General features: G+C 43.4%; 1 protein-coding gene across 1 annotated transcript; it reads left to right on the top strand.

Moving 5' to 3' along the window:
- Window positions 1-521: 521 nt before the first annotated feature.
- Galr1 (galanin receptor 1) lies at window positions 522-22,638 on the top strand. Its single transcript, XM_003463323.3, has 3 exons — window positions 522-1,951; window positions 6,266-6,331; window positions 14,370-22,638. The coding sequence occupies exons 1-3, from the start codon at window positions 1,286-1,288 to the stop codon at window positions 14,685-14,687; spliced, it is 1,050 nt and encodes a 349-aa protein (XP_003463371.1). The 5' UTR covers window positions 522-1,285; the 3' UTR covers window positions 14,688-22,638.
- Window positions 22,639-23,227: the final 589 nt, after the last annotated feature.

Raw genomic sequence — 23,227 nt, 5'->3', positions numbered from 1 at the left:
AGTAGGTTATCCTCTGCACCTTCCAACCCTGAGGGCTGGGGGTGAACCCAGAGCCTTCCTTCCTACTGAGCTACATCCAGGTCTCTCAGTCTCCTCTTTTGGGACAGGTTCTCCCTACCTCATTAAATTTCCTGGGACTTGAACCTGCCATCTACCTGCCTTACCTCTCAGAGTCCTGAGACTTCTATGCCCAGCTTATTCTTATACATACTGAGAAAGAAAATTCGTTTTCTGTTTTGTTCGTCTGAGTCGGGATTAGACAGAATTTTAGGAAACACCAGGCAACAATGCCGATGCTTGATTTTCCAGCGTTTATTCTCAGGGCAGGAAGCGCTGGCACTGGCGGACGCTACAGAAGGGCACCAAGGGTACACATTACAGGCCGGAGAGGTCTAAGCAGCCTGTAGTCACCGCCCTGAGCCGTGCCTTGCACCGCCTCGCCCACCTGCCAGGCCCGGGCTGCTCCAAGCAGGTGCCTTCCAGGGCCTCCAGCAGCTCTGCACCTAGGGAGCCCAGCGCCCTTATCCCAGCAGCAAGGTGGGCTGTGAGCTGTCGCTTTAGGAATGCTTAACCTCTGCTCTGGCTGTGTGACTTCCGGAGGGGGGAACCCAGAGGCGTCCCGCAGCGGGCACAGACTTGAGCTGGGATGAGTCTTCGCTACCTCTCAGATGCAGCACAGGTTAGGAGCTCTAGCTCTGCCCACCGCCAGGAAGCACAGAGTGCTATGGACTACGGACTCGGACTCAGAATCCCGGCAGAAACTGGGAGGAAGTTGGTGGCGCTGCGCGGTTAGGAGGTGGCGCGCGGGCAGCCAGGCGAGCCCTTTCCAGCAGTGCGGGAGTGTGCAGCTGAGCGCTGCTCAGGGCCCCTGAGCACGGTGGCCAGCAGCGGCCCGGAGCAACAGGTAAGGCCGGAGTCAGGCGCAGGGACGGGGGTTTCCTCCGTTCTCTAGGCTGCAGCCAGCTAGCTCCGGGCTTTGTGACCACGCAGCAGTTGGAGGCGTCCGGGAGCGGACTTCTGTGCACCGTAAAGCCCAGCTGCGGGCTTGTGCCCCCAAACCTTTTCTACAAGGGGCTGGCACAAAGACAGAGCTGCCCGGTACGGAGCTGGAGCGCAGCTGCCAGACACGGACGGACTTGTCCTCCCAGCCCGAAAAGCTCTTGCTGGAAACTCTCGCGCTCGGAGCTCTTGTCTGGGAGACAGGCAACCCTGGCGCTTGCTTTCCCAGGCGGGCACCGCTCCTAGAGGACCCCGCAGCCTTGCACTGGAGGCGCCCGCGTGAGCGATGGAGCTGGCTGCATCGAACCTCAGCGCGGGGAACGGGAGCGGACCGAACCCCTTGGCCGCGGAGCCGTGGCTGCTTTTTGGCATCGGCGTGGATAACTTTATCACGCTGGTGGTGTTTGCTTTGATCTTCGTCTTGGGCGTACTGGGCAACAGCCTGGTGATCACGGTGCTGGCGCGCAGTAAGCCGGGGCGGCCGCGCAGCACCACCAACCTGTTCATCCTCAACCTGAGCGTGGCAGACCTGGCCTACCTGCTCTTCTGCATCCCCTTCCAGGCCACCGTGTACGCGCTGCCCACCTGGGTGCTGGGCGCCTTCGTCTGCAAGTTCACCCACTACGTCTTCACGGTGTCCATGCTGGTCAGCATCTTCACTCTGGCCGCGATGTCCGTGGACCGCTACGTGGCCATCGTGCACTCGCGGCGCTCCTCCTCCCTGAGGGTGTCCCGCAATGCGCTCCTGGGCGTGGGCTTCATCTGGGCGCTTTCCATCGTCATGGCCTCGCCCGTGGCCCACCACCAGCGCCTCTTCCACAGGGAGATCAGCAACCAGACCTTCTGCTGGGAGCACTGGCCCAACCCGACCCACAAGAAGGCCTACGTGGTGTGCACCTTCGTCTTCGGCTACCTGCTGCCGCTTCTGCTCATCTGCTTTTGTTACGCCAAGGTGGGCACTGCGCGCGCAGGCTGAGTCTGCACGAAGGCGGAGGGCGAGGGGGCGCCGGGCCCAAAGTCTTTCCCGGCGGGGCTGAGTCTCCCCGCACGGCCGTCCTTGCCCGGCCCCCGCGCAGCGTTCACAGCGATAAGTGTGGTGGGATCCTCTCTACTCCTTTACTCCCCTTCTGCTTTCTCCCTCACGATCGCTGTGGCTCGCAGGGAAGTTCCCTGGAGTTTGAGGGAGGCTCGGTGAAGCTCGCCATCTCTCAGGACGCCCGGCGGAGCCGCCGCTCCTCCTCCCCGTCCCCCTGGACCGCGGGGCTGGCCGGCTCGCCTGTGCCCTGCGCTTGCTGCTCCGACGGCGGCGGGGCGCAGGCTGGCTTCAGGGGCCCCCAAACCCGACACGCTGGCGCTCGGGAGTTAGCTCCCCGCGTCCTGGGGGTGGCGGGAGACTGCCCGCGAGCGTTCCGGTATCTGTAGCCGGGATGGGGTCCGCTCCCAACTCTCAGCCGGCATCTGGAAGCTGTTGCGGGCTCGCGGCGGGCGCTTTACAGCTGGTCTTTGCGGAAACACCTTCTGCGCGGTGACCAGCGTTTGGCATTTTACTTTAAACTTAAGTTTAGCTCCCCCCCTTTTTTTTTGTAACGGGAATTGAACTCAGGACCTTTTGTTTACCAGGCAGACGCTGCGCCGCGGGGTAATATCCTCTGCGTACAAAGTTTAGCTTTCTGCAGGGAGGGTTGCTGGGAGTCCCCAGAGAACCATGGGCGAGAGAGAGAGAGAGAGAGAGAGAGAGAGAGAGAGAGAGAGAGAGAGAGAGAGACAGAGAGAGAGACAGAGAGAGAGAGAGAGACAGAGAGACAGAGAGAGACAGAGAGAGACAGAGACAGAGACAGAGAGAGAGAGAGAGAGAGAGAAGCCGTGGTGTTTCCAGTTCTGAAACTTGTTAAGAAAGAGCCTCGTGTCCAGCGCTGAGGGGTTCGGGTGTGGTGTCCACAGGACTCACAGCTGGTCCCCTAGAGCTCCAGAATCTTCTTGAGAGAGCTGGTCTTCATCTTGCTTCCAGAGTCTGCCTTTCTCCTTAGTTACACAAGATTTCTCAAACCTCTTTGGCACAACTTGCCATGTTTGAGTAGCTAAACTGCAGGATTAGTAATCACACCATAGCGATTCTGGGAAGTCCAGAGTCCAACACCCAGTACTCAGGGCACCATCACCAGAAGAAAATCGCCTCCGAGACCAAATTCTGACGCTTTCTTAACTTCATCTCTCCCTGTCTCTCAGTCTGCTCTTGATAAGGTTGCGGCTACTTAGTATTTTCTATCTGCCAATACCGTCCCCCAAAATGTTTAGAATAGGCCACATGCCTCTGCCCTGTTTACATTGTCTGTGCCGATTATGTTTATTGTGAATGGTACTATTTTAGGATATTATCTGAAAGAGTAACCTGGGCTAAAAGATATGCATCATAGGGAAATGCAGCTCAGGTATGGGATTTGGAAAATAACTATTTTAGCTATTTGGAAATAGCAGTTTAACCATCCAGTCATCTGCAAATGAAAAACTAAAGCTGTTGTACTCACCAGTTGTGGGATATGTGCACCGTCTCATTTAACTCAACTCTTTGGGTGGGAGCTGTTGTTCCTACTCTGTTAGTGAGGAAGAGGAGTTTTGGAGGCGTGGGACTTCTGGGCAGACTTAGAAGCTAGAAAGTGATTCAAGAAGAATCCTTCACTGCTGGTGGGGGGTCAGACCATGAGTCCTGCAACTACAGGGAAGGACTATTTTCATCTTCAGGAAAGCGGCACTCAGTCAGGCTGTCTGTCATGTATCGGTTCGCGAGAGTCACACGGGACAAAGTGTAAAGTAGATTTTAACACTTTAATGATTACATGATCAGTTGGGATTTTTTATATGGAAGTAGTTTGTTTCTAGGAACAATTGCAAAAATCTTTTGCCTCTGAAGTAACAACTGAAAATTCATTTCAGAGTGGGAATTAAGCTGGGGTAAGATATTCTGAGCTGATGCTTTGTTTTACTTTATTTTTTGGCTCACTAGTAAGAGTGTGCTATAAGTTAGTGGCACGAACTTTTGAGTATTAGGTCCAGGACTGGCTGTTTGTCTAGTCTAAGTCTGGTGGCCAACACGAAGTATCCCAGATGACCACAAAAAGTACCCGAGATTAAATGTATGGATTTTCCCTCCTTTTTGGAAAAACTTAACCAAAGAATGCATTCTAGTGTTGCCCTCTGCAGTAGTTTAGGGGAACAGCTCTTTGCAGGTGACAGTCCCTGGGGAAATACACAAGGCAAGAGGCCAAACCTCCTTGCTGGCTCTGGGCCCCTTGAAGAAGTCTCCCTCTGGGGCTCTTGCCCTCTACCTGCTCCCCTTAGAATTAATTCCTGCACAGAAACCTCCTTGGTCTAACAGCAGAGTAAGCCTCCGACATGCCCATCCATCACATTCCTCTACGGGATGTGTCCAGCATGACCTTGATTGGGTTTGAGCAGGCACCTTCCCCAGACATTTGGAAATGTCTAGAATGGTGTGGGGAAGGACACCAGGTTATCATCCATAGGAAAGCACAGCCATAATCTATCATGATACCTACATTTTTCTCCTGTGTATCATTATATAATTGTGTATTCATCATATGAGTTATTAGAGAGAATCGAAGCTCAGAAAAATATGATTAGGAATTGTCTGCATTGACTATTGTATAACACTCTTAGATGCTGGGAAGTTGCTGATTAATGATCCAATTTTAGTTTGTTGATGATAGGTGTGCCCCACCCTGCCGTCCCAATGTGAAACAGACTGTAGGTGCTCCTGTCTGATTCAATGTGCAGCCTCTCCTCTAGTCACACCTGTGTCCCTTGCCTTAAGTGATCATTGTCACCCTGTGCTCTTACCTATGTGGCAGGCTGTTGCCAGTCAGCTGAACAGCCATCTTGTCTTCTTGGACAAGACCTTGCCTCTGGCCCCTGCACCTCCCTTTTAAGGTTTCCTCACTTGCAGCTGTTGAAAGGCTGCTCTCTTCACTTCCCTTCCCAACCAGGTTTTGAACCTGAATTTCTATTGGCAGTAACCCATTGTCAATGTGTTGGTTATCCAAATGTTCTCACAGCAAGTGAAGACTGGGCTTATTGGTGACCTTAAGCTGTTTGAGGAATCGAGAAGCGTTTTAGTAAGGCAGAGGATCTAGAGTCAGAAATTCATACTCTAGTGACAGCTGCTGAAGCTGCATAGAGTTTGGAGAGTTGGTAAATAAATCTGTGGCTCCTCAACTGCAATGACTGATTGCCCCAAAGTGCTGCTTCTAGCCCAAGAGAGGCTTCCATAATAAAGCCAATCTGATTAAACGCTTTCCATGTTGCAGTGCTGGAGGAAACAGAAAAGGCTGGAGTGTACCTCTATGTCCCCAAGAGACTCGCCAGCAATTCACAGCCAAACTAAAGCCCCAAGTCATGCAGATGCTAAATTGGCTCCAGTTCTCCCACAGAGGGTAGAGAAAAATAAGTTCTGGTGCCAGTCCTGTAGGGGTGATGTCGTCAGTCAAGTCTACTTTGGAAATTCTTATACATAACCAAATCATTTCGTGTCATTTCTCTTGAATATCACTCTGGCAAGAGAAGCAGACGAATGGTTGCTGAGCTTAATGAAGCCAGCATATCTCAGGGAGTGACCTTGACAAGGTCATTGATTGTAAAGCCCTGCAAAATGCTCTAGGAAGCATCAGAGATGCTGAATGCAAAAAAAAAAAAATACATTTTCTAAAAGCATATCACACTGGGCAAGATATGAATAATGAAAAGAGGCTTGATGGAGAGTAATTTGCTTTATGGAGATTTCAAGTGACAAGAGCTCATGAAAGGAGCACGAAAAGAAAATGTGTGTGCGAATGTTGGCAAGATTGGGCTTCACCATGCTGAAGAAATGTCTGAGCCTGTTACCTTAATTTGCTCACCTGCCTTTTTCCATTGGAAGACAGGCACCCAGAGTGCAGGATGCTGGGTTTCAGTCTATACAATATCTGATACTGTGCTTGATGTATAATGGTGAACAAGTAATTGTAGATGTAGAGAGTCATGTAGAAAACTGAGATAGGAGATAGATCATTAGCATGCAAGAAGGCCCAGAATTCCTTTAAATGCTAGAAAACCAGACACATTCAGCAGTCTACACTCTCTTACTTTTTCATCTAATGTACATTCCCATTTTAGTAATTATACAGCAACCATTTCAGTATGTCAGTAATTTTCTGTACCAAACTTGCAATGTGTTATATGAGGCCAACTGAGATTTCAATGGTGTGTTTTTCAGGTTCTTAATCATTTACATAAAAAATTGAAGAACATCTCCAAGAAGTCAGAAACATCGAAGAAAAAGGTAACATTAACAAGCAAGTGTTTGTGTCTGTCCATTTTGAGAGCTCAGTTTATTTTTATTTTAAAGTATCTTTATATGTTCCCAAAGCTGATAGAAATCTTAGTTCCTTGGGACAGATATTTGCAGGACTTATTACTGCTAAATTAGAGAGCAGTGATTGTGGGGCTTGGGGAGGGCAACCTGAGGAGGAGGTGGGGAGGCCAGGAAACGTAGTCTTTGGGTTCTGCACCTCTTGGGGAAGTATGTTCTCCGCTGACCGGGGTGAGTGCAGCGGTGTTGACTGTTGTAATCTGCATGGAAGTAAAGTCAATTTATTTCATTTTTACCATCTCTATTGTGACTCCAAAAGGCCTGATGTAATTCTCACTGAGAGCTTTGATATAATTACTTCCTGCAGACCCAAGTGCCCTTCACTGTTCTTGGCTCTTCCCCTGGGCACACACTGGCTTTGGCCCGGGGAGCAGGATAAAAGACTGGAGGGGAACCCAATCACCTTTAATCTTTCTTATCCAATGACATGTGATTTAAGCAGGCTCCCCTTGAGTAGTACTAAAGCACCCAACTTCCTAATGTCATTAGCTTGAGTGAGAAAAAAGTAACCTACACAGATTAATTAACTCATATTCAGATAATAGCTACATAATTTCTGATTTTAGAGAGTGGAATGAAATTATTAATATGGTGAGGGAAGAAAAGATTATAACCAAGGATTTAACTCTAAACATTACTAACACCTTAAAATACCTTGTTTTTCCTTCTGTATACTTATGATTAATGACATGATTTGCAGAAGTTATAATTTAATCACGTTTACTCTAAAAATTCCACTCAAATAAAATATAGTTCTTCCTGACTTTCCTGTTTGTAAACCATATTGTGGCTAAAATTGGCCTCTTTCTGGAGTTGGTAACCAAGGGCAGAAAATGGGTTAGAAAGCATGTTTTAAGTTCCTAGTCCCCTCTTCAAAATATCTGATGGAGTGAGCTGTTGAAATACGTAAATGGAATAAAGGCCGGTTTCCTCCTGTTTTCAGTGAGGTGCTCTTACTCTGCACTTTTATATTTTTCTAGTCTGTTAGCCTTTTGAATCACACTTCTCATCTCCAAAAGAAACTGATTCATTAAAACGATTAAGGATTGTGTCTTATTTCCCCTAGGATAGTTATTTAGAGTACTCAGCCCGTGCAGGACTGAGCCGGCCTAAGGGATTCCAAGAGGCATGAGTACATTTGGAAGCCAACATTGCAGTGGAAGAGAAGTATGGAAATCCCAAAGTGCTGCTCAGTGCTAAACATTTCAAGGAGCAGGGGAGGGAAAGACTGATTTCCTCTGGGAGGGAGCAGTCTCACTGGATTTAACAGAGAGGGCACCATTGCTGAGTGTTTATTTTTAAAAAGATTTATGGTTACTGAAAGAATGTGGTAAAACATTTTTAAAATATTAGATGGATAGCATTTATGTCTATGGTTAGGATGTGTTAGTGGTTAGGTCTTAGGTGTCCGTGTTACAGTTTTATTTTCTATATTTGAAAAGTGTTACAGAGAAACTTTAAAGTTTCTAGAGAAGAGCAAAATGGTTAAAAGAAATAAGTTTATAAGCAATGATTAGAAAAGTTCTGTTTTATTTTAGAGCAAAAAAGAAATTTAGTAGTTTAACAATTGCTTTGAATATGTGCATATATGTATGAAATATATATTTATATAAAAGTATCTTGTTCATTTTTACTTAGTGGAAAAAAAGGTTTCAGCATTTGACAGAGAAGAAAATTTGTCTTATTTTCTCCTAGTCCCTGATTCTTATTAGCTACCAAACAGGTGTCAGATTTCTTTTGATATATTTAATTGCCTTTTTGTTTACCTAAGACAAATAAACGTGGTGATGTGGCTGTGTCTAAGGAAGAGATAGGAGAGAGGTGCAGGAGAGGGGTATGAAGAGGGGAAGGGAGCAAAGAGGTAGCAAAGAGGAAGGAGAGGAGGCGGAGGAGCAAGGAGAGCGATCAGAGACCGGAAAAGATGTGGAGAGGAGAGCAGAACAGATGGCCAGTTCCTGTGACAACGGATGCTGCCCCATTGTGAGCACGGTCCCAGATCCCAGCACAGGTGTTGCCGTCCATGGACTCAGCGTCTGACAGCTAGTGAGTTGGTTTCCCATCAAGGGAGTGGATTGAGAGTGGGGCAGGGGGATATAGATTTTGATGGATAATAGACTGACAGGATATAGGTTTTGATAGTTTGCTCTTCTCTATTCTGTTTCTTGGCCTTCTTCTCCAGGGCTGAGTGGAGTTTCCTTTCTCTGTACTGTCACCATCTGTTTAGACCGCCATAACAGCACAATAAATAGTGAGCGGTTTATAAACAATGGCACTTTATTTCCCAGGGTTCTGGAGGCTGCAATTCCAAGATCAAGTGCCAGCAGATTTGAGATCTATTTCTGGGTTCCCGGATGCTGTTTCTCTCTGCATCCTTACATGGAGGAAGAGGCAGGCAGCTCTCTGTGCCTTTTTTACAGAGACACTGATCTCATTCCATGACCTAGTCACCTGCCAATGGCCCCATCTCTTAATATCATCATGTCTGATTCTAGGAGGTGGGCACAGTCATTTATACATGTCAGCATCAAGTGAAATTTATGATGCATATGAAGTGGAGAGCTCAGCCTTCCATGATTAACATGCTGACCAGTGATTCTAATGTTTGGGGGAAAATGCAAGAGTGGACATGATTTCTAATATAGAAATAATAGCATAGAGCCTTAGATCTGATTAAATGTTTTGCTTGAAGCTTTACTAGACACAAAGCATTGTTTCTGGCAGGAAGCTCATGGGATACTGAAATAAATCCTTGGGTAATGCATAGAGGACTTCAGATTAGGGTGGGCAGTGAGCTGGAGGACACTTTAAGGAGATGCTCCAGACCAAAGACTGTTTGGAATCCTCATAAGTGAAATAAATCAGACTCATATTCGTAAATATCACATTGTCTCTCTAGTGTAAAAGATAATAAAAACTAAAGGAGTAATAAGATCCAAAATATATAATAGATATTATAAAAATGAAAGGGAAAGGGGCTAGGGGTTTAGCTCAGCGGCATAAGCACCTGCCTTGCAAGTGTGTGGTCGTGAGTTCGATCCCCGGTACCGATAAAAAAAAAAAAAAATGAAAGGGAAAGAAAGTGCTCAGAAGGACATAACTGTGTGTATGTTTAAGTGTGTAGGATAGATAACCATGCTACTAAGTTTTTGTTGGATTATTGAACAGAATGGTTTGCACTATCATTGTTTGAATGTCTGCCCACTTTTTATGCTTTGATTTTGTAATTTGAACATCTGTTTCTAAGATGACAATATATAATTTATCAACTAGTGATTTCCTATTATTATTATTTTGAAATTATGTATTATTTCTACCCTTTTTTCTGTTTTGCTTTTTTCCCTCTAAATTAAAAAAAAATTAAAAAGGAGACTGTCTTGATATATGAACTGGGTTCTTTGTTCTTTCCCTGGATTCTTTTTTTTGTTGTTGTTGTTAGTTTTTCCTTTCTGTTTCTCTGATTTGAAGCAGTTCTATAGCTTTTTGGTTGTCATTTGTACAAATTGCTCAGTGCTTTTTATCATTCTCATTTTTCAGTTACCCTTTTATTCTCAGTCAATTTTCACTGGGCACACTGTGAGAGAGACTCTTTGAAGAAAGGACAGATGTCTCAAATGGTTTGAAAAAGAGCATCCTGTGAGCAGGAGAGAGTCTAACTTTTTTTTAAGAAACTCTCAGTTTAAGGAACAAAAAGAAATCATGCTAATAAAGAATCTAGCCTCAAGTATAGTAAATATTAGTATGGAACTCTGAAGACTGCTTCCTTGTATCAGCAGGTATTATTGGGATTCTTTAAATAGACTCATGAGGCTAGTGGTTCATACTCTGTCTATACCTCCAGCTCCTGTGCAGGTAAATGATCCTGTAAGAAATGAAAACCAGTACCTAATTTTCACACAAGGGAGTCTCTGTGTTATGTTCCCATTTCAGAACAAAGAAAGGAAACGGGTTTTTTTTTTTCTTTTTTTGATGAGGGGCTGTATTAGCGTTGGAAGTTATTGGTATTGAAGAAAACATCTCTTTGAGTCTCTTTAACTTGTGGTGGGTGAATTAATTTCAAATTTGTTGTGGATTTTGTATAATTTGTGAATGATTCTCCAAACACCCTCTTGAACTTATTAAAAAGGCAGGCTCCCAGGTAAATATTCAATAAGTCAGCACAGGGACGAGGCCCAGAACTTTGCACTGGGTGGTGACAGGTGCACTGGTGGTCCAGGGCTGGGATTAGTGCGCATTCGGACCACATCTCTAACTTTAGCTTGAACATTCTAGACATACTATGTTTTGAGTTGGACATGGTAGGATGCTGAATCAAGAAGGCTGGTTTCCTGCAAGCACTTTTTCCTGTTCTGTCCCCCATCTTCTGAGTTCTGCCAGCATCTCCTACAAAGGAAGAAAGAAGGTCAAAATCATTTGCTATTTCCAGTTGTGCACACATTTGGCTTCTGATGTTGCTGTGTCTGAATCACCTCAGCCCAAGGACTGTGTCCACGTGCTGATTTGTAAGTCAGGGAAGAGAACATGAAGCTCCGGTGGACTGAGACTTCGGGTGAGAAGAACAGAGGACAGAAAATACTGAGATTTTTAGCTGGGAGCAAAGTAGGTCCTGACAAGCTCTCTATTAAACTCTTTTGAATTATGTTAGATAAATGATAGTTTGGATAAATACCCACTTAGTATTGTATTCCAGTATTCATATTATAAATTGTAATCTAGTGACATTTCAAAGCTACCAATAGACCAAGGAAAAGAAAATGATTCTTTCCCACATTTCTTGTCCAAATTTTCAATGAACTACAAACACTAACAGGATCACACAGTGCCATAGAATATGTTTCACACTCAGGGGAGGTAGCTATTCATTTGCCTTATGGCTTTTGCTAAGTTATGGATTTTATTAATCAGCTGCTGAGGTCAGAGCACACTAGTACTTGGTACACATTTCCTAAAAGAAATGGTAATATCATATGGGTAATTATTTTGTGAAGATATGGTCTGATTGTCTTCAAAAGAAAAAGGGAGTTTTCCTGTCCTATTAGTAGGCACAATCATATCAAAATTGTTTGATTAAATCATTTTAGAATGGCATTTTCCCCACACTGATCTATAAATGGATCTGTGGCAAACACTCCCTTAATACAGGTGAGCAAATTATCTGTTTGCTTTGTGTGTCGTGCACTGAGCACTTTAAAACATAAGCTTTACCTCTGTAACACCCGTGCATAGATTTTTACAACTCAGTTGTTTCGGTGCTTCGTGGATGAGGTATAGTCTGGGCATCATTTCCTTATTTTTTCTTCTTCACAAATGAGGTTCAAGGTGGGCAGCCAGTGTGGGATCCAGATCTGCTCTCAGTTCTGTGGTCTTGCACAGCCCATGGTTTCTATTGAGTTTAGCTCTCATATCCTGCTGTTCCTAAATGCTGGCACATGCTTGACCTGAAATGCAACCTTCCTCTTCACCTTTTTTGCATGAACCCTGGACATAGCTTTCTGGTTTCCAACCTACAGTTTTGATAAGTATCCACTAGCGTCTTAATACCTAACATCAATCCTGGAAAGGTCAGTTTCTCATATAATTAAATCCCCCATATCAATTTTGGTAAGAGTAGGATCTCTCTACTCATGAGAAATAGTAAGAAAACCCTCTAGCCATTCAGGCAGTGTGGACTTGCCATCTCTCTCTGCCTCGTGGCACTCTTGCAGGATGTAAGGTCTTTGTGTTTTACATGGAAGGATGTGTCTTAATAGTGTTTTTCTAAATTTTGGTATTGATGATTGAATTTAAAGCCTCTGCACTGAGCTACATCCCCAGCCACCCTCCCTACATTTTATTTTTTTACTTTGAGATGTGTTCTTGCTAAGTTGCCAGATTTCCCAGTCTGGGCTCAAACTTGCAATCTTCCTGCCTCAGCAGTCCAGAATTCTGGGATTATAGGTGTGTGCCACCACGCCCAGCTGTAACAGAAGACATTGTCCTGTGTATTATTCTTCCATCAGTGTGAATTTATGAGAAAAATAAGTCTCCATATGTTTCATCTTTTTCCTTCTTTCAATATCTGCTAACTTTCCTTCCTGTTAATACATTTTAGACAGATTGCAGAAGCACACACTGACCAGCAGCCGCCAGTCAGGTCAAGCTTGTGGTGCGTGTCAGTGCCTGTGAATGTCAGGGAAAGGTACTCACAGTTTCTAGGTCAGTTAAGTAGGCAGGTGTTAAAGCACAGTCTACACTATGTCTAAGGGAAAGCAGAAGATCATTGATTTCTAGGCTGGGACAAGGGGCTTTATACATGTGTCTCTGCAGCCTTAATGTTGCTTGTTCGGCAGAGTAGTTGTGGGGTGATGTGGTCACATACAGGAGAAGCTGAGAACATCTTTATTTGATTAGGTTGGAGAAGTGACACAAACACTGCCTTATGAGGATGTTGCCCCCCAGATGCCTTGCTTGAAAAGGAGCCCCGAGTAGCAGAGAGGCTAATATGGCTGATGGTGCCCAGAAAGGTTTGTGAGCGTCTCTGCCCGAATCTCCCAGCGTGAGTGCACATGGATTTGGGAGCATACAGGACCTGACCTTCAGCTCTGCCTTGGAATTTTACTGTGGGGAAGGATGCAGCTGTCTTGATTCTTCTGAGGTTCAGTTTCTCTGTTTACAACCCACAGGTTCTCCTAGGGTTTACTTCACAGGGCAATAGAGGGAACTCAGTAACATATTGCACGTTTCAGTGCTCAGCCAGTGTTGGTTTCCAGGCTGACTGCATGGATTCTTGCCGGCAAGGTCCATCACAGTTCTGGAGCTGCACCTCTTTAAGGAAGGAGCCCACTGGTTGCTCTGTGTTTTATAGTTCAAAAATACTAAACTCCTTTAATGAAGGCATTTAAATAATATATATTAGTGCCTTTGTTCAAATCCATAGAGATGATTTTCAGTCATCACCTGTGTCTATCTAGCTGTTGCCTTTCAACAAGTACTGAACAGGGAAGTGCTTCAGAGGCTCAGTCGCAGCCCTTGGGTTTGTGGTCAGCTGGATGCACCTTCATGTTCACAGCACACAGGGCTAAAGCAAAACGGCCCATATCCTCCTGTATGAGGTTGTTAAACAGGGACAACTTCCTCCTAGCTCAGTAGGAAGTGCAAAGGGAACCGCTGGCTCCTGCTTCCCATTTCCAAGTATTTCTGATTCAGGAGCAGCACAGGAAGGGTTAAGATAAAAGGCAGCAGAAAATGGGCAGAGTGGTCAATAGGCTGTGAGTGGAATGCCTCGGGGTATTAATTAATGTGGCATTTAATTTACTGAAGTTTCATGAGAAATAAACATCTTCACATTTGTTCATGGAAATGAGGGAGCCGAGCTCAGTGCTCATCTGAGCTGCCATGTCAGTGATGCAGTTTGGTGTGTGCACGCTCGAACAGTTTTGATGCTTTAAAAGTTAAGGGCTTGAGCATTTCCACCTTTCTACTCCCATGATCTAGAGCAGCGGTAGCGAACTTATGGCACGTGTGTTGTTTTTCTTTTAAGGCAAAAGATGTTAATGGGTGAGGTTTTTTTTTTCCTTCTCTGAACTGAAACTTCAGTGTTCAGATCTAATTGCAGTGTTGGTGCTTGTTGATAAGTAAGTGGGTTCTGGGTTGCAGTTTGGGCACTCGTCTCTAAGAGGTTCACCACCACTGATCTACAGCATGCTTCATACCATCTACAAGCCCTTCAAACACATCCAAAATTATTACCACGGAAGGTCATAGCGAATCTTGAAGAACTTTTACAAAGAGAAATATTATATGAAGTGAAAGCACCTGTAGTAAATTTAGGATCTTTTGTTTGATCCTGTGGGAAAAAATATGAAATTGCCTGAGGGTGGGTTTAGCGTGCTGGATGCTTTTGCTGTTGCATTTCCTTTTCTTTCTCTTCACCCCGGCTTTTTCTCCTCCTTCTCTTTCCCTCTTCCTCCAGACAGCGCAGACGGTCCTGGTGGTGGTCGTGGTGTTCGGGATATCCTGGCTGCCCCACCACATCGTCCATCTGTGGGCTGAGTTTGGAGCCTTCCCACTGACCCCGGCTTCCTTCTTCTTCAGGATCACTGCCCACTGCCTGGCCTACAGCAATTCCTCGGTGAATCCTATCATATACGCCTTTCTCTCTGAAAATTTCAGGAAGGCGTATAAGCAAGTGTTCAAGTGCCACATTCAAAATGAATCACCTCTCAACGAAAACAAAGAAAGCAAAAGTCGAATAGACACCCCACCATCAACCAACTGTACTCACGTGTGAGGTAGATATGCAGAGTCTACCTGTGGCATGCCCACGTCCGTGGCTCATAGGAGAAAATTCAGTGTACTACTGAGCCACGTTGACACTTGCTATCCCAATAGTTTGCTCTTATTTTAGTTACATTCCACTTGTGGTCCTTTTAGGAAATTCCTAGGTCCAGTGAAGATTATTGTTCAGTTTTGTTTTATTTTACTCCTTAATTATAAATAAGACAAAAAAGAGAAAATGCTGTATAATTTTATCTCTTGAGGAGTGAAAGCTTAATGGAATTTTATTGATATGTTCTTATATAGAATGAAGAACAACCACTTAAATATGGTAAGGAATATTTGCAGAGTACAGTTTTTTTCCCTGGTCCTGGGAATCAAGCTCATGACCTGGTGTTTGCCAGGCAGGCTATATCCCCAGGCCCATGCAGCCCAGTGTACATTTTGAAGCAGATTTATCTAGAAAAAAAAAATGTGCTTTAATTCCTCAATGTTAGGAGAAGAGGCAATATATTATAAGCTGTGTTTTAAAATACTATCATTAACACAGCGCCTCTCGCCATTTATGTGGAGACTCATCTAAGTGGGAGACTTTCTGACATCTGTGTACACGGGTTTCCACTCCCACTTGCAAATAGTATGCAGAGCTTTGGAAGCCATGCAGAGTCTGTCTGGGACCTCTAGACTCACCCAGTTCAACCCAGGAGGTCGGCACGAGATTGTGGCTGTGAGTCTGTCCATTAAAAACTCTCCTGAAGATGTACTTTTAGTGGTAACTTAAGTGAAGTCAGGGAAAGACTTAAGAACAACTTCTGTGACCATAGAGGATGAGTTTCTGAGAACAAAACTGGGTATCTTAGGTGTGCATCTAGCCCAGGTATTAGCTATGCCTTGTATGGAACCAAATATATGGAGAGTTTAAAAAAGCCATCGGAGTGATGTGTGCAGTCACTTCTATGGAGCTGAAGATGGACTGGAATCTGGAAGTCAGGTGTGTCACAGTCAAGTCGTATTAATAAAGCCTGCTAAAGATTGATCTCTTATGAAAGAATACACTTAGGATTATGCTGTCTTGTACAATGAGTTAAATTTGTAGTATATGTTTCAATGCATGTTTTTCCTAAATATTTCCTCTGGTAATGTTTTTTGGATTAAATGATCACTACTTGAGTTGTAATTGTAATTTTCATATTTATGTTTACAACGCAAAAATGGTATGGAAATGTTAAATTTACCCTATATTAGGAGAGTTATTTTCAGACTGTAAAACTAATATATTTTAGGAGGAGTCTAAAGCAAGAACTTTTTTTTTGTTTTTCCTTTTTTTTATTGGTACCGGGCATCAAACTCACAACTGCATGCTTGCAAGGCAGGCGCTTATGCTGCTGAGCTAAATCTCCAGGCCCAGCAAGAACTTTTTATATAGAAAGAATTTTGTCTCCTGTGTGCTACTATCAGGTCAGGAATCCATATAAAATGGCAAATTTTAGTTAAAATATTTAGTATAAGCCTGTGACATGTTAACTTTTCTGTCCAATTTTAGTTAAAATATTTAGTAAACCTGTAGTATGTTAGCTTCGTGGCTCTTCCATTTCTTTTCACTAACACACCCACGTGAACAGTGTTCACATTTGTATGCATAAGGCTCTCGGCAGAATAGGAGAACATTGTTAGAACAATGAGATATCATGAGTTTTCATGTTTGTTCCTAGAGGATGAGGCACTGGATGGGTGTGTGAGATCATTTTAAAGAACATCATAAGTCCTTTGCATGGAAATATTTGGCACTTTGTGGAAATACAGGAGCAGAAATATTGTATCCTGAGATTTGTGGGACTTGAAGCCACCATGCAGAAGCTGGAACAGTTACTTTGTGTATGAATTCATGGTGTGCAAAAGTCTGCCTCCTGGCTGCTGTGGGTCTTGCATGCACAAGCAGGATGATTTTATTTCCCTGCTGTCTTCTGTTTCATAGGCACATAAATGGAAGCATTAAAAATACAGTGGCTGATGCTACCCTTTTCTAGTAGACAGGCTGAAATCTGCTTTGGCACGTTTATAGCAATGTTTATAGCCTTCTGTCTGGATGCTGCTGGGCTGGCAGAGGCTAGAGGCACAGCACAGAAGTGACTAGTAGAACTAGCAAACTCCCAAGTTACATAAGATATTCTTGCTGTGTGTTGCTGTGCCAAGTTGTTTAGAGTTAGGTTGCATCTACTTCTGAAACCAGTTTTGATATTAACAGTAGCCTACCTTCTGCAGTGATCTAAACCTATATGAAATGTTCTGAATGAGATGTCCTAGAGAGCCTGTGCCAGACCTCTTACCCAGAGGAGTGCATGTGAAGCATTTGTCAGGTTTCTGCTTCCAAGGTGGAATTTTCCCTAATATATAGTTCACCGTGTCCAGTTTGAAAGCACTCTCTCTTGCATGACTGAGTGAAGAGACCTCTTAGAGACATGCCTTTTTTCCAGCCATCAGGCTGAAGGAGAAAAGCTGTGTGTGCCTTTGAAACCAGGATGCTCAGAACCAGGCTTTTTAGTGTGCATCAAAGAAAATTGGTGCTGTCTCTTCAGATTTGGCTGCTTTGGTTCCCTAAGGAAGCTGTTATTTTTTTCTAGGATTTATCTTTCTTACTGGGATATGGGCTCGGGAATACTTAAATAGCTGATGCTCACTGTCCCCACGTGCAAGCATCAAGTCCAGTTCTCCATCAATGCATACAGTGACGTGACTGGAAACACTTCCCAGTCTGCTTCCCCAGGAGACATCTCAATGGACTCATGCTATGCTATTTTGACCATATATGTGACCTGGAATGTCAGGCAATTTTCTGGATGTATTTAGAAAACTTTGCTTTTAACTAACATGTTTTGTTTTACACATTCAAAGTAGCTGAATCATTTCCTGGGCCCTGGGGCCCCGATCTCTTGTGCTTCTTTTTATTATAACTTACTTCTTTCCAGAATTCCTCCCTCTAATGATTGCCATAGTTAAATTCTTCCCTTGGCCCAGATACAGTGAATTAGAGTGGAAAAGAGAGATGCTGGGTCAGTTCTGTGAGTCATGTACAGCCCTGGACTTCTTGTGACTCAGTTTTTAATCCTGATGTTGCAAATTACTGACTTTTAACAGCTCTTTCAGTATCTCTGAGACTATGCCGTGATAATTCCACTGTATTAACCAGAACCCAAGATTGGGATGCTTCTGTGTAGGAGAGGGCAGCTTAGCCTAAGTGTCTGCTTCCTTTCTATATGTGGCCTTGGATACAAGTTCTAGAATGCTTGTGCTGAAGCGACATTACATTGGGTATAATAATGTACTGTACAGCTTCATCACGCGCTTGTTTCAAAAGCTTTATTTTAAATACCTGTATATAAGTTACATAATCAAGTGAATTGGGCTAAAGCACCCATCTGGCTACTTCCTCGGGAAACTTAGTATTTAAAATGTAAATTTTTATCTATAGTGATTGCAAATATTTTCCATTTTGAATGCACATTGTGGGTAGCTATTTGTTAAAGAGAATCACATTCCTATTGGCCATTAAGAATGTTGCTTGTTAAGTCTTTCTCAAATACATATTAATGGCATGTTTAGTTAATGACATTTATTTTACAGCTATATAAAATAAGAGTACATGCCTAACGTTCTGACAGTTACTTGTTGACTTGAAAATATTATACAGTGGCAATTTACCCAGTTTTAATTTACAGCGTATATGAATGTTTTCTCTTTCAGAAATGGAAAATTTGAACCTGGAGAGCAATTTAAAGTGCTTCAGACTTTTTTTGCGATCCTTGGGATTGAGCCCAGGGTGTTCTATCACTGAGCTGCATCCCTAGCCTTTCTGGTGTTTATTTTGAGACAGCATCTTGCTCTGTTGCCTAGACTGGCCCCGTATTAGTGACCTTCTTACTTCACCCCCAGAGTAACTGGGATCACAGGGGTGTGTTACTGCATCTGCTTGCTTCCATCATCTTTGGTTTCCCGTAAAACTGGCGTATCTAATGCTGTGTGTTGTAAAGCATTGGTCAGGATGTTTCTCTCATTGTTTGAAGAGTATCTCTTGTTCCAGATTGGGGCTCCTCAGTTGGCAGGCTCAGGTGCCATCTCAGGCTTCTCTGTGAGATCTGTGAAGGCTCTGGGCACTTGATTCCCTGCAGGACCCTGTGCAGCTCCCGATCATTCACGTGCTTCCATCAGCACTGTCGCATGACTCCCAGGTTCTGCTCTGTGTGCAGGGCCATAACCGTGTGTGCCAAGAGCAGCATGGTGATGCCTGAGTGTTCTAACTATATGGTGGGTGCAACCTCAGCCAAATTTTCTGTCTCTGTTTCAGCATTGACTTCATTTGACGTAGTAAGCCACTATGTAAGGAACTCATCATGTAGCTCTAGGGTTTGATGTCACCTTTGGAGTGAAAAGCCTCGCCTTTTTGCTGAGAACAAATTTATGGATATCTCAAGATGCAATTCCAAGGTTTTGGTTGTTAGAGAATTCAGGGAGAAAAGGTAACTGAAGTGCATTGAAACTGGTCTCCACTACTTAATTTTTTGAACTTTGAGGGAGAGGCAACCAATACAGTCATCTCCAAATTAATGTGAGTTAGTGCTCTTTGAGTTTGCAATGGAACACTGTCTTATTGTGTTTCATACACTGTAAGTTGATTATTAAAATTGGACTACTAATGTGCCATCATTCTAAAGCTCTTTTTGTGTACTTTAGTGGGCTTGTTTTGGGCAGTCAAGCTGCAAGTCACATAATGGGCAGTCCTGGGGGTGGGCTGAGGAAGGGTGGCCTACACCTGACAGGAGTGTCAGGCAGTATTTTTTCAGAACAGCTGTGGGTAGGAGGCAGGTCCTACGGGGCACTTCTGTTTGACATGGCCTTTGCACTGATGTGCCCCACAAGGGAAGAGTTTTTCTAGTAACTGGACTCAGTGGCAATCAGTGGACTTCTGAAGGATGCCAGAGATAGAATTTAAGGCCTCAGGATAGCATGGGCTTATGTCAAGTATGAAATGGATCAGCAAATTGTTCAGGAAATCAGAGAACATTGTTTTATTTGGGCTTGAGGGTCTGCTTTTTGGGCCCTAGGTCTTGGGCATTGACTACAGATGGACCATGGGAACTGGATGGATCGAAGCAGCCTCCAGGCTTCTGCTCTTTATCCAACCAATGATTTCTGCTTCAGGGGCCTTTGGGGATCTAAGGAATATCCACTAGAAATGAGTTACAGATCAATTCATTCACGTAATGCATCATCCCTCAGTGGTGTTGAATTTTTTTGGTTGCTTTTTCATGAACTGTTTCTTATACATCATTTTTTTACTGTTCTCCCCTGCTCCTTTCTTGCAATGAGCTATATTTCTATGCTTGGGGATTCCAGTTTCTGTTGGTGTCAAGTTCACAAGAGGCTTGATCCACAACCCCCCCCCCCGCCCTCATTATTTTGTCTGGATTTAGGGGTTGGCCTGGCTGTCTTATTAGTATTTAAGAAACAGAAAAGTGTGAGAAATACAAGCTTTATGAGCAAGTTGCTTCTAAATCAGGTCACAGGTAGCCAGTTTCTTCAGAGTCACATGGCAGGAGAGTCAATCCTGGCATGATTGTTGGGAGGGCTTTTGCTGGGATGCTGGGCCCGGCGGATGCCACATCCCTGAGGACTTGTTTCCCACTGAATGTTGTGCAAGTATCATTGCTTTGGAAGTGGCAGGATGTAGTGGTACAGGTTTGCCAGCAAGTTGTGGAGTCCCCACTCCAGAATCAGACTCTGGTCACAGCAAGCTGTCCTGGGACTGCTCCATTAAGTAGTAACCAAACTTTTACCTTGCCGAGGAGACGTGGGCAGGTCTGAAATGAGTTTCCATCACCCTGAGCTGGAACTTTTTCTAACTCAAGTGAGGATGAGTGTAGATAGGCCTGGGGTGCACCTGACAACCATGGGAGAACACTCAGGATCAGAATGCAGAGTGAGTGGCCTGCTGATGTATCTGGCAATGTAGGTGCTGCTGGTTAAACAAAATTGTCATTTAGAAACAGCAAAAAGCCTCGAAGGGAGAAATAGGAACACGGGTTGCTTTCTAGTGGAAACATTCCCATTTTGTTAAGAAGGAATTAAATTCAGGGCCACCCAGCTTTGACTATTAGAAAGTGTTTTTGATGCTGAAAGCTGGTGATTTTAGTTTGCAGAGGATATTGCTGGCATGTTGATGCAGCTAATGAGATTGAGTTCAATGTTCAGGCACAGAATCAGGGAGAAAAAGAGTCCAACACCATCTTTAGGCATTCATGCTTCATTCCCCCGCAGCCTCCTGGGCTGCAGAGAGAATTTTACCTTAGCAGGCCCAGATTGGAACAAACAGGGGCAGCATTTGTGATGTTTTCCAGAGAGAGAGCTAATGTGGAGGAAGAGCCAAGCTTGACAATTCCCCTGAACTAAACTCAGCTTACAATTCAATCATATTCACAAACTAGAAATGAAATTTTCCATATTCTGATTTTCTGGAGTGATGTCTTATTGTTCACATATCACAGATGGGCTGAAAAGTTGACAAGAGGATAGAAATCCAAAGTTTCCGTGAATTCTGCTGAACAGCTGTGAATTTCTGTTTCTACCTGTCACAGCAAGGACGCAGGCAGGGTGGACGTGAGGTCTAAATTCTGTTGGAACTTTGCTCTCAGGATCGCTGTCTTTTGTATTCTCCTCTGGGGAGAAAGAATCTGGAAATGATAAATAAATCCTAAACCAACTGCCTTTGAATGTGCTGGGGACTTTACAATAGTCCCATGCTCTGCCTTCTCCTTAGAATAGAGCTCCTCAAACCTTACAGGACATCAGAATTACTAAAAGGGCTGGTTTTCACAGGTTTCTGGTGAACCCTCAGGCGTTGTGTTGCAGCAGCTTGGAGCGAGGGCCTCCAGTGTGCATGGCTAGCTTACCCTTTGTTGATGTTCCCTGCCAGTCCAGAGGCCACTTATAGAGAAACAACAGCTGAATAATTGACTATAAAGTGAAGGTGAAGGCATGTGTGTGTGAGTGTGTGTGTGTGTGTGTGTGTGTGTGTGTGTGTGTGTTTCTTTTAAAGCACCTGCACTTCCAAAGTTGAAGACTATTCAATTTGACAAGATGGACTTTTAAAAGTGTTAACTTCTATGGTTTTATGAGGGAAAAAATTTACATAGGGTTTCAATCACTTAGATTTTTATTATATATATTGATCAGATTCATGCTATCTTTTGAATTATTACATTACCTTAGCCACAAAAATCTACGTTTTCAAGACCATGAAAGGGTTTGCTAATGTACCAATCAGTCATTTCAGAATTATCACAATGTTTCCTCAAAAGAATAAAACAGCTTGGAGGAAAAGGAGCCTATGCATCCCTTTTGTTCCCCCCCCCCCCAAACACAAAATTTTAGAATAGTGTTCAGAATTTGTTCTGTGTGAATTTGGGGCCTCAGTTTAGGAGGATCAATATTTTAAGTCAATGTTTAAATTAAATATATGCATCCTTCTATGTGGCTGTTAATTTCTGTCTATATTATTATCTCCAAAAGATACAGCTAACATTTCATATTCTTAATAAAGTAAGCAGTACAAGTAAAGAATAAAGACCTGTGTATACTGTATTTTGATTTTACTAGTGTGATTGTTTAAATGCTGCTGTATAAGACATTGCTGGACATGGATCTTTTGGTACCTGATGCTGCTACAATCATTCCCTAAAGACCTGGTCATGCACTTTCTCTCGTCTTGTGTAGCTCCAACATGAATAAACGTGAGCTTACAGAGCTGAAAGCTTAAAATTAAGTTTGTTATTCCATTTAATACCAAAGGTGGTCATTCTGAATCACCCTGCCTGCCTCTGTGTTCTGCTGCATGAAATCTGGCTGAACTTTGTGATTTGAACCAATTTTTCTTTAGTGGAAAATAAAAATTGTTCTTCAAAATGTTCTAATTGGAGTGTGTACTTTGTTTTCCAAGAAGATTTGAAATTGTGTTGTTTCATGAGACATTTCTCTAATTATAGGAACACAATACAAAGTCATTGCATTAAATTAATTTTATCATTATCAAATGCGACCATGAAAATGAACCATGTTGGAGGAAAATTGACACCCATGTTTATAAATTTTTAAAATTTTTCTCTATTTAGAAAAACTAATTTTTTTGCCTTTGTAGAAATGAAAAAAGTTACTATAAATCTTTTTAAGGAGAAACTAAACATTCCTTCAAATTTCATTACTCAGAAGTCATTACCATCTTCTGAATATCTTCTTAAATACATCACCACTGGACAAGAACAGAAACACAGGCTGGTAGACAGTGAAGGAATGGGGAAGGGGTTTTAGCTACTATGAATATTATTTAATAGTATTAACTTTAATTTCACTTGAGCTTGACAAAAAGTGGACCTAGATGGGATAAACTGTTAGGCTTTAAACAGTTAGAAACCATACATTTAAAAGAAAGTATAAAGAACTGAATTTTAGCTGTAGACACTAAATATTCATTTACTATTTTAAGCTTAGCTAATTACTCAGAGA

The sequence above is a fragment of the Cavia porcellus genome, unplaced genomic scaffold (genome assembly GCF_034190915.1).
Source record: "Cavia porcellus strain 051 isolate PalLab524CR breed Dunkin Hartley unplaced genomic scaffold, mCavPor4.1 scaffold_20, whole genome shotgun sequence".
NCBI classification, from domain to species: domain Eukaryota; kingdom Metazoa; phylum Chordata; class Mammalia; order Rodentia; family Caviidae; genus Cavia; species Cavia porcellus.
This window is presented reverse-complemented; position numbering and strand designations above follow the sequence as displayed.

Excerpts from the sequence above, each read along its gene's own strand:
- Galr1 (XM_003463323.3), top strand. The coding sequence starts at position 1,286 with ATGGAGCTGGCTGCATCGAACCTCAGCGCGGGGAACGGGAGCGGACCG. Across the intron at positions 1,952-6,265 it reads TCTGCTTTTGTTACGCCAAG|GTTCTTAATCATTTACATAA; the intron begins GTGGGCACTGCG and ends TGTGTTTTTCAG. Across the intron at positions 6,332-14,369 it reads CAGAAACATCGAAGAAAAAG|ACAGCGCAGACGGTCCTGGT; the intron begins GTAACATTAACA and ends CTCTTCCTCCAG.